Source organism: Salvelinus fontinalis, chromosome 2, assembly GCF_029448725.1.
Source record: "Salvelinus fontinalis isolate EN_2023a chromosome 2, ASM2944872v1, whole genome shotgun sequence".
Classification (NCBI taxonomy): Eukaryota; Metazoa; Chordata; class Actinopteri; order Salmoniformes; family Salmonidae; genus Salvelinus; species Salvelinus fontinalis.
Window position 1 is genome coordinate 93,652,049 of NC_074666.1, and position 15,964 is coordinate 93,668,012.

The 15,964-nt window shown below is 40.7% G+C and overlaps 1 protein-coding gene across 1 annotated transcript in view; it reads left to right on the forward strand.

Annotated features, from left to right (window-relative positions):
* Positions 1-15,964, forward strand: part of slc17a7a (solute carrier family 17 member 7a) — a 51,786-nt gene that overhangs the window by 31,877 nt on the left and 3,945 nt on the right. Inside the window, exons 2-11 of the mRNA XM_055895524.1 lie at positions 1,058-1,310; positions 2,270-2,388; positions 4,612-4,726; positions 5,181-5,268; positions 8,414-8,500; positions 8,875-9,017; positions 9,470-9,619; positions 10,785-10,917; positions 13,156-13,266; positions 15,344-15,471. Of these exons, the coding sequence (XP_055751499.1) occupies positions 1,058-1,310; positions 2,270-2,388; positions 4,612-4,726; positions 5,181-5,268; positions 8,414-8,500; positions 8,875-9,017; positions 9,470-9,619; positions 10,785-10,917; positions 13,156-13,266; positions 15,344-15,471 (1,327 nt within the window). The remainder of the gene's footprint in view (positions 1-1,057; positions 1,311-2,269; positions 2,389-4,611; positions 4,727-5,180; positions 5,269-8,413; positions 8,501-8,874; positions 9,018-9,469; positions 9,620-10,784; positions 10,918-13,155; positions 13,267-15,343; positions 15,472-15,964) is intronic.

The following is a 15,964-nucleotide window of genomic DNA, read 5'->3' on the forward strand; positions in this document are numbered from 1 at the left end:
GGAACAGTCATGCTATCCACAGTATCAGTGATGTTCATGTTTTACCACGGCTGGGGTTGTTATAAGAAATACTTGTGTGCTGGCGGGGCGGGGCTTACGACCTCCCAGGCCCTTCAAAAAATGGTCATGTAGTCATCTCTAGCGTCAAACTGAAATTCATGACTGAACTGAAAAGGGAATTGAGCCCAACCCTGGTAAACATGTAGATGACCCTGACCTTGTCGACATTACGAACACGTTGGTTTACAAAAAGGTGTCCTTTCGACACATCAATGTAAATTTGACTTGGCTGTTGCATTGGTCCACCTTCTCTCTGCTTATTAACACTACATGACACTAACAGACGCCTTCAACCAAGGAGACTTACAGTACAGCGAGTGCATACATTTGAACTATACTATGTGATTCGGGGCGGCAGGTAGTCTAGTGGTTAAAGGCAGGTAGCCTAGTGGTTAAAGGCAGGTTGCCTAGTGGTTAAAGGCAGGTAGCCTAGTGGATAAAGGCAGGTAGCCTAGTGGTTAAAGGCAGGTAGCCTAGTGGTTAAAGGCAGGTAGCCTAGTGGTTAAAGGCAGGTAGCCTAGTGGTTAAAGGCAGGTAGCCTAGTGGTTAAAGGCAGGTAGCCTAGTGGTTAGAGCGTTGGGTCAGTAACCATAAGGTTTTTAGATCAAATCCCTGAGCTGACAAGGTAAAAATCTGTCGTTCTGCCCCTGAACAAGGCAATTAACCTACTGTTCCTCGGCTGTCACTGTAAATACGAATTTGTTCTTAACTGACTTGCAGAGTTAAATAAAGTTTTTTTTATTTGTATTATATGAGAATTGAACCCACGACCTTTCTGTTGTTAGCACAATGCTCCTTCTTCCAACTGAGCCCCACCGGAGCACCACAGGGTTCAATTCTAACACTATTTAATTCTTACTAGGTTTCAGTTTCTTGTTTTTCTTTTATAAAATTGTAAAGCGACATTGGGTCCTTGAAAAGCGCTACATAAATACCATGTGTAATTATTATTATTACTACTAACTTTGTCCCTCTCTCTCCCTCTGCTCTTCACCAGAATCCTAGAAAAGCGTCAGCCCAATGGCGAGACCATCGAGCTTTCGGCCGAGGGCCGCCCAGAGCTTGTGGAGGAGAAGGAGATGCCCGTGGTGGACTGCACCTGCTTCGGCCTTCCCCGTCGCTACATCATCGCCATCCTCTCAGGCCTGGGCTTCTGCATCTCCTTCGGCATCCGCTGCAACCTGGGCGTGGCCATCGTCAGCATGGTCAACGACCACACCGTCTGGAAGGGCAACAAGGAGGTCCTGGTGGTGAGGCACACTGTTCTGGCACTTACACTCACACTTCTATTTTCTTCCTACACTCTTAGAAAAAAAGGTGCTATCTAGAACCTAAAAGGGTTCTTCGGCTGTCCCCATAGGAGACCTTTTAAATAATAATTTTCGGTTCCAGGTAGAACACTTTTGGTTCCAGGTAAAAACCCATTTGGAAAATGATTATTTTTGGTTCCAGGTAGAATTATTTTGGGAAAAAACACTCTTTCTACTCAAAGAGCCATTTTCTTGAAGAGGGTTCTTCCCTACTTTCTTCGCTGTCTGAATGGTAGCAAATAACCTTGCTAGCTAGTGTTGTGGGAAGAGGAGGGTTGGGGTCAGGTCAGGTTAGCGGGAGGGCTGGCTACAGGCCACAACAAAGGTAGTAACTTTGGGCTTGGAGGCTCACAGTGTGTGTAACCTAACGTTGCAGGGGTAAAATAAATACCTGAGCGGAGTTCACACATCCATTTTTCAGGGGAAAAGCAAGCTAGGTTGAAGATACTGTATCAATGAAAACCACTTCCGGTTGTTTCCGACCTCGCTGAGGTTGGAGTGTGTCCAAGCTTTATTTTTGTGCAGAGGAAGAAAAATACTGTCAATGGACAATGTACTTTGACTTGAAAATACTTCTTTATAATCACAATCAGCACCTTTTGAAGTGTAGCTTTTATCAAGGTGCTTGGGAAGCTAACACAAGTCTTCAGGTCTCAGGCAAGGTTTCTCATCACTCAAGCATTATTTAAAGGACCTACTCCGCTACACATCCATAGTCTTGGGTTGTGTTCATTAGGACACGCAACGAAAAAACGCTTCAAAATGTTCTGCAACTGAAAATCTAAATGAGCGTTTCTTAATGTACATATCCAGGTAGTCCCTTGCTCCCAGACGGTTTTATTCTGTTTGGTGCCTTATGAACACAACCATGGTCTCTCCTCCTGTTTCTCTGCCCCCAGGCAGCACAGTTCAGCTGGGATCCAGAGACCGTGGGGATGATCCACGGGTCCTTCTTCTGGGGATACATCGTCACACAGATTCCCGGAGGTTTTATATGTCAAAAATATAAAGCTAACAAGTAAGTACATTTTAGGATACATCGTCACACAGATTCCTGGAGGTTTCATGTGTCAAAAAATATAAAGCTAACAAGTATGTACGTTTTAGCTACGGGATCATTATTCCTGTATTGATTGACTGATTTCCTTTTTGTATGTCAATACCTTTCCTCAAAGTAGTCGGAGGGCATCTTTATTACTACTAGGCATCATTTGACTAGAGTATACATTATATTTGACTAGAGTATACATTATATTTGACTAGAGTATACATTATATTTGACTAGAGTATACATTGTATTTGTCTAAAATATACATTCTATTTGACTAAAATATACATTACATTTGACTAAAACATACATTATATTTTACTAGAGTATACATTATATTTTACTAAAGTATACATTATATTTTACTAAAATATACATTATATTTTACTAATATATACATTATATTTTACTAAAATATACATTATATTTGACCTAAGTATACATTTTACTTGACTAAAGTATACATTGTATTTGACTAAAATATACATTATATTTTACTCGAGTATACATTATATTTGACTAAAGTATACATTATATTTTACAAGAGTACACATTATATTTGACTAAAGAATACATTATATTTGACTAAAGTATACATTATATTTGACTAGAGTATACATTGTATTTGACTAAAGTATACATTGTATTTGACTAAAATATACATTGTATTTGACTAAAATATACATTACATTTGACTAAAATATACATTATATTTTACTAAAATATACATTATATTTCACCTAAGTATACATTTTACTTGACTAAAGTATACATTATATTTGACTAAAGTATACATTATATTTTACTTGAGTATACATTATATTTGACTAAAGTATACATTATATTTTACAAGAGTACACATTATATTTGACTAAAGTATACATTATATTTGACTAAAGTATACATTATATTTGACTAAAGTATACATTATATTTTACTAGAGTATACATTATGTTTTACTAAAGTAAACATTATATTTTACTAAAATATACATTAAATTTACTAGAGTATACATTATATTTTACTAAAATATACATCATATTTCCCACTTGCTCCTTTGTCCCCAAACAACGTCTAATAACAGTAGTGTTATGATAACATGAAGGGGTCCGATATGACTTATTCCTAAGTAGTAGCCTCATAATAACAGGAATCTATCTCCTGTTTCTGTAGCGTGAAGCAGCTTGATGAACAAGTACATCTATCTCCTTAATGCAGAGGGCCAAGTAGACGTGCATCGGGTCCCATTCATACAGCCTTTGGTATGACTTGGCTGGGGATTGAACCCCCTACTTTCCAATCTCAGGGTGGACAGTCCTACCACAAGGCCACTCAGTTGGCTTGACACATTTATAAGCTGTACAAAACTAAGAGAACAGTATACATTGGCTACTAAACTATGGCTGCGGATGTTGCCTCAATCAAAAAGTTCTGTATTCATTTTTACTAATGAAGTATATACGGAGCCCTTATATTCAAGGATTTCCATCAGACATTTTGAACTGCTACAAAGCTTGGGACAGTCTCATCAATAACACCAAAGACGTTTCTCTCAGGGTTGGGGTCAATTACATGTTTATATCAGTCAATTTAGGAAATTAAATGAAAACCAGCTCATGAATTGAAATCTTTATAGAATTTAAATATTTCATCTTCATAGTAAATATTTGTCAATAATTACTTTCTGAATTAAACTAAATAGAAAATTAAACTGACCTCTAATGAACCCTGGTCTCTATCGCTCTCAGTGGTTGAAATGAAGGCTGGTCTCTATAGCTCTCAGTGGTTGAAATGAATGCTGGTCTCTATAGCTCTCAGTGGTTGAAATGAACCCTGGTCTCTATCGCTCTCAGTGGTTGAAATGAAGGCTGGTCTCTATAGCTCTCAGTGGTTGAAATGAATGCTGGTCTCTATAGCTCTCAGTGGTTGAAATGAACCCTGGTCTCTATCGCTCTCAGTGGTTGAAATGAAGGCTGGTCTCTATAGCTCTCAGTGGTTGAAATGAATGCTGGTCTCTATAGCTCTCAGTGGTTGAAATGAAGGCTGGTCTCTATAGCTCTCAGTGGTTGAAATGAATGCTGGTCTCTATCGCTCTCAGTGGTTGAAATGAATGCTGGTCTCTATAGCTCTCAGTGGTTGAAATGAAGGCTGGTTGTGTTTGTCTCTGACTGTTTCTGTCTTGGTGTGTTTCAGAGTGTTTGGCTTCGCCATAGTGGCCACATCCACTCTCAACATGCTGATTCCATCTGCTGCTCGTACACACTACAGCTGTGTCATACTAGTCAGGATATGCCAAGGCCTCGTCGAGGTACTTAGAGTGCATCTGTCTCTCTCTCTCTCTCTCTCTCTCTCTCTCTCTCTCTCTCTCTCTCTCTCTCTCTCTCTCTCTCTCTCTCTCTCTCTCTCTCTCTCTCTGTGTGTGTGTGTGTGTGTGTGTGTGTGTGTGTGTGTGTGTGTGTGTGTGTGCGTGCGTGCGTGCGTGCGTGCGTGCGTGCGCGTGTGTGCGTGTGTGCGTGTGTGTGCGTGCGTGTGTGTGTGTGTGCGCGTGTGTGTGTGTGTGTGTGTCTCGTGTGTGTGTGTGTGTGTGTGTGTGTGTGTGTGTGTGTGTGTGATTGTGTGTGTCTCTCTGTGTGTGTGTGTGTCTCTGTGTGTGTGTGTGTGTGTGTGTGTGTGTGCGTGCGTGCGTGCGTGTGCGTGTGTGCGTGTGTTGAATATTATGTTTGTATATTTACTGTGTGCATCACTTCATTACTTCCCTATAGGGCGTATCTTACCCAGCATGCCATGGGATCTGGGCCAAATGGGCCCCGCCTCTAGAGAGAAGTCGACTGGCCACAACAGCATTCTGTGGTAAGATACTAAAACAAATGGATTTAAACATCCTCTCACGCTCTCCCTCCCTTTTTCTCTCTCTTAATAAACCACACAATGAATGAATGAATTTTCCCCTGGGGATAATAAAGACTACTCTACACATTACTGGATCAAACCATTAGTGATGTTACTTGATGTTCTTGTCAAGAGGGTAGCTAAGATGTGCTTATAAACAACCTCAACATTATAGTAAAGTTCCTATTGGTAACATCCCAAATAAATCTAGTGCAGCACATTGTCTTCCTACATACTGTATGCATGCATTCCACAGGAGGTTCCTGGCACCTTAATTGGGGAGGACGGGTTCGTGATAATGGCTGGAGTGGAATGGGTGGAATGGTATCAAATACATGCCATTCCATTCGCTCCGTTCCAGACATTATTATGAGCCGTCCTCCCCTCAACAGCCTCCATTGATGCATTCACTGCTGCAGGAAGTGTGTGTAGCCCTTTACACTCCAGGGTCCAGGTCTGAGAGATCAAAATGGCAGATTTGGTCACTGATAAGAGCTTAAATTTGAGGCGCTTTCAAATGATGATTTTACCTAAACCAGATGGAGATTTGTAGTGGACCGTTGTTGGATTGTAGTGGACCGTTGTTGGATTGTAATGGACTGCTGTTGGATTGTAGTGAACCGTTGTTGGATTGTAATGGACCGTTGTTGGATTGTAATGGACCGTTGTTGGATTGTAATGGACCGTTGTTGGATTGTAGTGGACCGTTGTTGGATTGTAGTGAACCGTTGTTGGATTGTAATGGACCGTTGTTGGATTGTAATGGACCGTTGTTGGATTGTAATGGACCGTTGTTGGATTGTAATGGACCGTTGTTGGATTGTAGTGAACCGTTGTTGGATTGTAATGGACCGTTGTTGGATCGTAATGGACCGTTGTTGGATTGTAATGGACCGTTGTTGGATTGTAGTGGACCGTTGTTGGATTGTAATGGACCGTTGTTGGATTGTAATGGACCGTTGTTGGATTGTAATGGACCGTTGTTGGATTGTAGTGGACCGTTGTTGGATTGTAATGGACCGTTGTTGGATTGTAATGGACCGTTGTTGGATTGTAGTGGACCGTTGTTGGATTGTAATGGATCGTTGTTGGATTGTAGTGGACCGTTGTTGGATTGTAATGGACCGTTGTTGGATTGCATAAACATCAACAGTAATTGTGTGATGGTGGGGATGCAGGGCTTTGTTCCAAATAAAATGTTTCACCTAATGTTTCACCTAATGTTTCACTTAGCCCAAATGTTGCATGAATATTCTTATTATGCCACTGAATGTATCCAGCATATTTCCAGATTCTATTCTTGACAAATGCTGTGAAAAGTCCTGTAAATGTAAATATCAACAGTAATGTAATTGCTTGGACTGGGTCTTCTGAATTTTTGTATCCTCACCTTTGTTCTGATAAAAGTTTTCCCTGTCAACTGCTACCATGGTTATGCTTTTAAATGTTTTCTGTTAGAAACATTTCAGTTTGTCCCTGTCCACATACAGTATGTAACGGGTTATAAGTGTAATGCTGTGAATCAGTGGAGGCTGTTGAGGGGAGGACGGCTCATATAGAATGGCATCAATCACCTGGAAACCATGGAAACCATATGTTTGATGTATTTGATACCATTCCACTTATTCCACTCCAGCCATTACCACGAGCCCGTCCTCCCCAGTTAAGGTGCCACCAACCTCCTGTGCTGTGAATTACTTTTCATAGGCATTGACAATGAACAGGACGGGTCAATGTGTAAACATTAGTGAAGCCACCGTATCAGTTTGGAGGCAGCGTCATCTTTTATAGCAAAGAGATAATTAAATGTTCTTACTGTAAGTTAACTGTTTCTCCCCTCAGTTAGTTAGCTAGGTAAGTTAGTTCGTTAGTTGGTTGGTTAGTTGACTAGGTTAGTTAGTTAGTTGGTTAGTTGACTAGGTTAGTTAGTTAGTAATTTAGTTAGTTAGTTGGTTAGTTGACTAGGTAAGTTAGTTAGTTAGTTAGTTAATTACTTAGTTAGTTAGTTAGTTAGTTAGTTAGTTAGTTAGTTAGTTAGTTAGTTGACTAGGTAAGTTAGTTAGTTAGTTAGTTGGCTAGGTAAGTTAGTTAGTTAGTTAGCTAGTTAGTTAGTTGACTAGGTAAGTTAGTTTGTTAGTTTGTTAGTTAGTTGACTAGGTAAGTTAGTTAGTTATTTAGTTAGGTAGTTAGTTAGTTAGTTAGTTAGTTGACTAGGTAAGTAAGTAAGTAAGTTAGTTAGTTAGTTAGTTAGTTAGTTAGTTAATTGGCTAGGTAAGTTAGTTAGTTAGTTAGTTAGCTAGTTAGCTAGTTAGTTAGTTGACTAGGTAAGTTAGTTAGTTAGTTAGTTAGTTGACTAGGTAAGTTAGTTAGTTAGTTAGTTAGTTAGTTAGTTAGTTGGTTAGTTGACTAGGTAAGTTAGTTAGTTAGTTAATTACTTAGTTAGTTGGTTAGTTAGTTAGTTAGTTAGTTAGTTAGTTAGTTAGTTAGTTAGTTAGTTAGTTAGTTAGTTGACTAGGTAAGTTAGTTAGTTAGTTAGTTAGTTGGCTAGGTAAGTTAGTTAGTTAGTTAGCTAGTTAGTTAGTTGACTAGGTAAGTTAGTTTGTTAGTTTGTTAGTTAGTTGACTAGGTAAGTTAGTTAGTTAGTTAGTTAGGTAGTTAGTTAGTTAGTTAGTTAGTTAGTTAGTTAGTTGACTAGGTAAGTAAGTAAGTAAGTAAGTTAGTTAGTTAGTTAGTTAGTTAGTTAGTTAGTTAATTGGCTAGGTAAGTTAGTTAGTTAGTTAGTTAGCTAGTTAGCTAGTTAGTTGGTTGACTAGGTAAGTTAGTTAGTTAGTTAGTTGACTAGGTAAGTTAGTTAGTTAGTTAGTTAGTTAGTTAGTTAGTTAGTTAGTTAGTTAGTTAGCTGGTTGGCTAGGTAAGTTAGTTAGCTTGCTAGCTAATCTCGAAACCCAGAACCAAATATTGCGTGAGCTAGCTAGCTAGCTATTGCTACTGACTTTGATTGTGGGTGCTGAGGTGTTCAGATCTGGCCTGACGGAGGCTTTACACAACAACAATAGAAACATCAATGTACCATATTTCTGTGTCTTGCTCTTTCTTTGTGTCACAGGTTCCTATGCGGGAGCTGTGGTGGCCATGCCTCTTGCTGGGGTGTTGGTTCAGTATGTAGGGTGGCCTTCAGTCTTCTACGTCTATGGTGAGTAAAACCAACCTGGCAGTACTGAGTTTAACTGTCTCATCACCATACAGGTCCCCTAAGATAAAACCCCAGCAAGCTTACAGTGGGTGGCCCCTGCTCAGCTGCCTACTGCCCATGACCCAGTGTTGGTAGCCCAGACTATTGAAAGTGGTATGCTGACTACTCAGTTAGCTAGTGCTAGCCTCCTTTGGGCAGCTAGCGGTATAGCACCAGTTCATAGGAGGAGAGAGGTAGAGACATGGGTCCAATAAGAGCTTGCTGGGTATTTTTTCTGTGACAATGACATCCACATCTCTCCCTCTCCCTCTCCCTCTCCCTCTCCCTCTCCCTCTCCCTCTCCCTCTCCCTCTCCCTCTCCCTCCCTCTCCCAGGCAGTTTTGGGATAGCATGGTATCTGTTCTGGATCCTGGTGTCGTATGAAAGCCCGGCAGCCCACCCCACTATCACCCCTGAGGAGAGGAAGTACATCGAGGAAGCCATCGGAGAGTCAACAGGTTTTGCCAATCCTCTACAGGTAAGCACAAAGACGTATGAAACACACCATTTTATTTCAAATAAACTGCACTGTCTCACACACACACACACACTCCACCGCCTTTCTTTTTGCTTGTGACTTGTGCACACACGCACACACACACACACACGCGCGCGCGCGCACGCACGCTCGCACGCATACACACACACACACATACACACATTGCATGACCTTTATACACCCCAGACACAAAATTACACCCAGACATTGTGAAACAACTTAGTACAAACTCACTCATGCACACACACACACACACACACACACACACACACACACACACACACACACACACACACATACACACACACACACACACACACACACACACACACACGCACACACACCACATCCTTCTATAATTTCACTTTTTTGCTGTGTGAGGACTGATGAGGACTGTGAGCACAACCATCTCTCATTCCTCCTTGTTGCAGAAATTCAAAACCCCGTGGAGAGCATTCTTCACGTCCATGCCGGTGTACGCCATTATCGTAGCCAACTTCTGCAGGAGCTGGACTTTCTACCTGCTTCTCATCAGCCAGCCGGCCTACTTCGAGGAAGTGTTTGGCTTTGAGATCAGCAAGGTGAGACAGAGTTTTAATTATGAATTAACCCCTATCCCCTATTACCTAGCCCCTATTACCTAGCCCCTAGCCCCTAGCCCCTAGCCTAGCCCCTATCCCCTAGCCTCTATCCCCTATCCCCTGGCCTCTAGCCCTAGCCCAGAGAAAAACAACTGGTGGTCTGCGGGTTAAATTTGGCCCACCATAGTTTCACATTTTTTGTTTTTGGGAAGAAAAAAGTAATGGGCATGGGAAACATATGTTTACATTGACAATGCAAGTGAAATAGATAATAAACGAAAGTGAAATAAACAATAAAAAAATAACATTAAACATTACACTGACACGTTTCAAAGGAATAGACACATTTCAAATGTCATATTATGGCTATATACAGTGTTATATTGATGTGCAAAAGTACAAAATGGAAAATAAATAAACATAAATATGGGTTGTGGTGTTTGTTCTTCACTGGTTGACCTTTACTTGTGGCAAAATGTCACAAATCTTGCTGCTGTGATACACACTGTGGTATTTCACCCAGTAGATATGGGAGTTTAGAAACATTGGGTTTGTTTTGGAATTCTTTGTGGGTCATTGTGATCTGAGGGAAATATGTGTCTCTAATATGGTCATACATTTGGCAGGAGGTTAGGAAGTGCAGCTCAGTTTCCACCTCATTTTGTGGGCAGTGTGCACAGCCTGTTTTCTCTTGAGAGCCAGGTCTGACTACGGGAGCCTTTCTCAATAGCAAGGCTATGCTCACTGAGTCTGTACATAGTCACAGTGGTCAGGTATTCTGCCACTGTGTACTCTCTGTTTAGGGACAAATTGCATTCCAGTTTGCTCTGTTTTTTGGTAAATTCTTTCCAATGTGTCAAGTAATTATCTTTTTGTTTTCTCATGATTCGGTTTGGTCTAATTGTGTTGCTGTCCTGGGGATCTGTGGGGTCTGTTTATGTTTGTGATGGCTTTGTTATAGAAGGTTGGGGAATCGCTTCGTTTTAGGTGGAATTTAACAACTATTTTCTGGATTTTGATAATTATGGGGTATCGTCCTAATTCTGTTCTCCATGCATTGTTGGATGTTTTAAGTTGCACACAGAGGATGTTTTTGCAGAATTCTGCATGCAAAGTCTTAATTTGGTGTTTGTCCCATTTTGTGAATTCTCTCTCTCTCTGTCAGGTGGGGATGGTGTCGGCCTTGCCACATCTGGTGATGACCATCATTGTGCCCATCGGGGGACAACTGGCCGACTACCTTAGAACACACAAAATCATGACCACCACCAACGTCAGGAAGCTCATGAACTGTGGAGGTGAGAGGCCACTCCATGGTCAACTTTACCCTATATAGACACAGATCTGGGGGCAGTTTTGCATTTCCCTCACTAATGGTTCAAGTTAGGATTGGGGAAGGGGAAGTTGATCCTAGATCTGTACTTAAGGGAAACTTAGATTCGAAAACAAACCCAATTTTTTTTACATCCCATATCTACCGGGTGAAATCCCACAGTGTGCCATCACAGCAGCAAGATTTGTCACCTGTTGCCACAAGAAAAGGGCAACCAGTGAAGGACAAGTGCAATGTTTAGAACAAGTGTAATGTGAGTTTAATTTTTACTGTTATTTTTTATAGTTTATTTCACTTTGGTATATTATCTACTTCACTTTCTTTGGCAATGTTAACATATGTTTCCATGACAATAAAGCCCTTGAATTGAATTGAAAAGTAGGGGAGAAAGTGGGTGGAGAGAGAGAGGAGGGAGGATGGGTAGAGTGGAGTGAGAGGGAGGGCAAATAGAGAGGTGTTAGCTGAGCAGGGGGAGGGAGAGACTGAGGCAGAGAGGGGTGGGTCGTGTTGCAGGATAACTTTTATGCAATACACTTAATTTCAAACTTGTAGTGTAATTTCAGATTCAACGTTTCAAAAAATGTCCATGAATTCTAATCCACATAATAATTCACATTTCCTGTTGCTGCTGGATTAGTTTCATGCTGTAGCCAACTGGCTCAAATGAAGATCCTGTAGTTATAAGGGATGCCACAGAGAGAGAGAAAGAGGAGAGGGAAGAGAATAAAATACATAATTATCCCCAGAGAGAGAGAGAGAGAGAGAGAGAGAGAGAGAGAGAGAGAGAGAGAGAGAGAGAGAGAGAGAGAGAGAGAGAGAGAGAGAGAGAGAGAGAGAGAGAGAGAGAGAGAGAGAGAGAGAGAGAGAGAGAGAGAGAGAGAGAGAGAGAGAGAGAGAACGCAATAGTAGGCCCAAACAGTTGATGACGACAGTGTGTGATTGTGTGTGTGTAGCTGCATGTGAGTGTAAAATAAAGTGTGTGACTGTGGCGGCAGCTTGTTCATGAGGGCATCATGTGTGTAAAAGCAGTATTAAGGCCTGAGAGAGCATGGTGTATGACGGTCGCAGCACACAGACATGTTCTGCTGCTGTGAGCTAGTGGTAGTGGTGCGCTAGCCTGGATCAAACTGATGATTCTACAGCTGGGACTGCGCTAACACAAGCATGCTGTGTACGCATCACTGGCCCCTCTGCTAACGAGAGCAGTCTCACAGAACAGGAGACAGGTAACTCTCAGTGCCAGAACTACGTTAGCTCAACGTTAGCGCAACGTCCTAACACAACCTATGTGTGTCAGAGAGGGGAAGAAGAAAAACCATCGAACCAATAAAAAGAAATGCAGAACGTTCTCTAATTGTTATATAAAACAGAAGGAATGCTGAACCTTCTCTAATTGTTATATAAAACAGAAGGAATGCTGAACCTTCTCTAATTGTTATTTTAAAACAGAAGGAATGCTGAACGTTCTCTAATTGTTATATAAAACAGAAGGAATGCTGAACGTTCTCTAATTGTTATATAAAACAGAAGGAATGCTGAACCTTCTCTAATTGTTATATAAAACAGAAGGAATGCAGAATGTTCTCTAATTGTTAGATAAAACAGAAGGAATGCTGAACGTTCTCTAATTGTTATATAAAACAGAAGAAATGCAGAACGTTCTCTAATTGTTATTTTAAAACAGAAGGGATATAATATGTGCCAAATGGTAGATGCTTTAATCCAGAATGACTTTACAGTTCAGTGAGGGCAAACATTATAGTATCTGTATATACACGATTCCTGTGGGAATTGAACCCATGACCTTGGCATTGCTAGCGCTCTGCTCTCACCAACTGAGCCACACAGGATCATCATCATCACATCACTGGCACAGAGCATGGGCATGACAGAAGCGGCAAATTAAAATTATCCAGTCAACAAACACGACTTGGACAAGACATTAATGATAAAGTTGCAATATGTACAATTTTGGGCCAAAAATTCTAAAAGTTGGCACAACTCTGTAAATATATGTCTCTGCCCACAACCTATGTTAGTCACAGAGTGCAAAACTAAATGGTGATTAACACCCCCACCCACCCCTAATACCAGAACTAACATTAGAGTCAAAGGTTAGGGTCCTTTCCATATTGTGATCTTTCGTGTTTGTTGTCAGTGGTGATTTTAGTGTGTTTAGTTGTGGTTCCTGTTTTGTCACCAGGGTTTGGAATGGAGGCCACTTTCTTGCTGGTGGTGGGATACTCTCACACCAAGGTCATGGCCATCTCCTTTTTAGTCATCGCTGTGGGCTTCAGTGGATTTGCCATCTCAGGTAAGAACATGAAAGAGTTTCTCTGAGTTTACTGAGTAACAACAGTCAGGAAGATAAGACCAAACTGTCTGTTAGGTTTACTGAGTAACAACAGTCAGGAAGATAAGACCAAACTGTCTGTTAGGTTTACTGAGTAACAACAGTCATGAAGATAAGAACAAACTGTCTGTTAGGTTTACTGAGTAACAACAGTCATGAAGATAAGAACAAACTGTCTGTTAGGTTTACTGAGTAACAACAGTCATGAAGATAAGACCAAACTGTCTGTTAGGTTTACTGAGTAACAACAGTCATGAAGATAAGACCAAATTGTCAGTTAGGTTTACTGAGTAACAACAGTCAGGATGATAATACCAAACTGCCTGTTAGGTTTACTGAGTAACAACAGTCAGGAAGATAAGACCAAACTGTCTTAGATTTACTGAGTAACAACAGTCAGGAAGATAAGACCAAACTGTCTGTTAGGTTTACTGAGTAACAACAGTCATGAAGATAAGACCAAACTGTCTGTTAGGTTTACTGAGTAACAACAGTCAGGAAGATAAGACCAAACTGTCTGTTAGGTTTACTGAGTAACAACAGTCAGGAAGATAAGACCAAACTGTCTGTTAGGTTTACTGAGTAACAACAGTCATGAAGATAAGACCAAACTGTCTTAGGTTTACTGAGTAACAACAGTCATGAAGATAAGACCAAACTGTCTGTTAGGTTTACTGAGTAACAACAGTCAGGAAGATAAGACCAAACTGTCTGTTAGGTTTACTGAGTAACAACAGTCATGAAGATAAGACCAAACTGTCTGTTAGGTTTACTGAGTAACAACAGTCATGAAGATAAGACCAAACTGTCTGTTAGGTTTACTGAGTAACATCAGTCAGGAAGATAAGACCAAACTGTCTGTTAGGTTTACAGAGTAACAACAGTCAGGAAGATAATACCAAACTGTCTGTTAGGTTTACTGAGTAACAACAGTCAGGAAGATAAGACCAAACTGTCAGTTAGGTTTACTGAGTAACAACAGTCAGGAAGATAAGACCAAACTGTCTGTTAGGTTTACTGAGTAACAACAGTCATGAAGATAAGACCAAACTGTCTGTTAGGTTTACTGAGTAACAACAGTCAGGAAGATAATACCAAACTGTCTGTTAGGTTTACTGAGTAACAACAGTCATGAAGATAATACCAAACTGTCTGTTAGGTTTACTGAGTAACAACAGTCAGGAAGATAAGACCAAACTGTCTGTTAGGTTTACTGAGTAACAACAGTCAGGAAGATAATACCAAACTGTCTGTTAGGTTTACTGAGTAACAACAGTCAGGAAGATAAGACCAAACTGTCTGTTAGGTTTACTGAGTAACAACAGTCAGGAAGATAAGACCAAACTGTCTGTTAGGTTTACTGAGTAACAACAGTCAGGAAGATAAGACCAAACTGTCTGTTAGGTTTACTGAGTAACAACAGTCATGAAGATAAGACCAAACCTAAGGGCTGTTCTTTCCTTTTCAGACATTGAAAGTGATTTATGTTGAGATGGTCATGCTATGATTTTTTTTGTTGCTATATAATCAGATTCTTATGAGTTTTTTAGTCTTATTTTAGGGTTAAGATAAGGTTGTGGTAATGGTTATGGTAAGTTTGTGGTTATGGTAATGTTGTGGTTAGGGTTAGGATAAGGTTGTGGTTATGGTAATGTTGTGGTTAGGGTTTGGGTAAGGTTGTGGTTAAGGTAATGTTGTGGTTAGGGTTAGGATAAGGTTGTGGTGAAGGTAATGTTGTGGTTAGGGTTTGGGTAAGGTTGTGGTTATGGTAATGTTGTGGTTAGGGTTTGGGTAAGGTTGTGGTTATGGTAATGTTGTGGTTAAGGTAATGTTGTGGTTAGGGTTTGGGTAAGGTTGTGGTTAGATTAGGCAGCCTACTGGTGATAAGGAAAGCTTCATACTTTAGTTGTTTGTAGCATGGTCAGATGGTGAGTCTCTCCAGACAGACTGTTACATAGCGGGAGATTTGGTTCTGGGTGCCAAACCAACATATTTCTCTGCATTTCTCCTGTCCCCGCGTCCCTCCCTCTCTCTTCAGGTTTCAACGTGAATCACTTGGATATTGCCCCCCGCTATGCCAGCATTTTGATGGGCATTTCCAACGGAGTGGGCACCTTGTCGGGTATGGTGTGCCCTCTTATAGTGGGCGCCATGACCAAACACAAGGTACCAACACACACAGCGCTCTATTCAATCAAACTGGCATTACATTTAGCCAGTTACATGGAGGGGAATTACCAACACACACAGAGCTTTGTTCAACAAACTGGCATTACATTTAGCCAGTTACATGTAGGGGAATTACCAAGACACACAGAGCTCTGTTCAACAAACTGGCATTACATTTAGCCAGTTACATGTAGGGGAATTACCAAGACACACAGAGCTCTGTTCAATCAAACTGGCATTACATTTAACCAGTTACATGGAGGGGAATTACCAAGACACACAGAGCTCTGTTCAACAAACTGGCATTACATTTAGCCAGTTACATGGAGGGGAATTACCAAGACACACAGAGCTATGTTCAATCAAACTGGCATTACATTTAGCCAGTTACATGTAGGGGAATTACCAAGACACACAGAGCTATGTTCAATCAAACTGGCATTACATTTAACCAGTTACATGGAGGGGAATTACCAAGACACACAGAGCT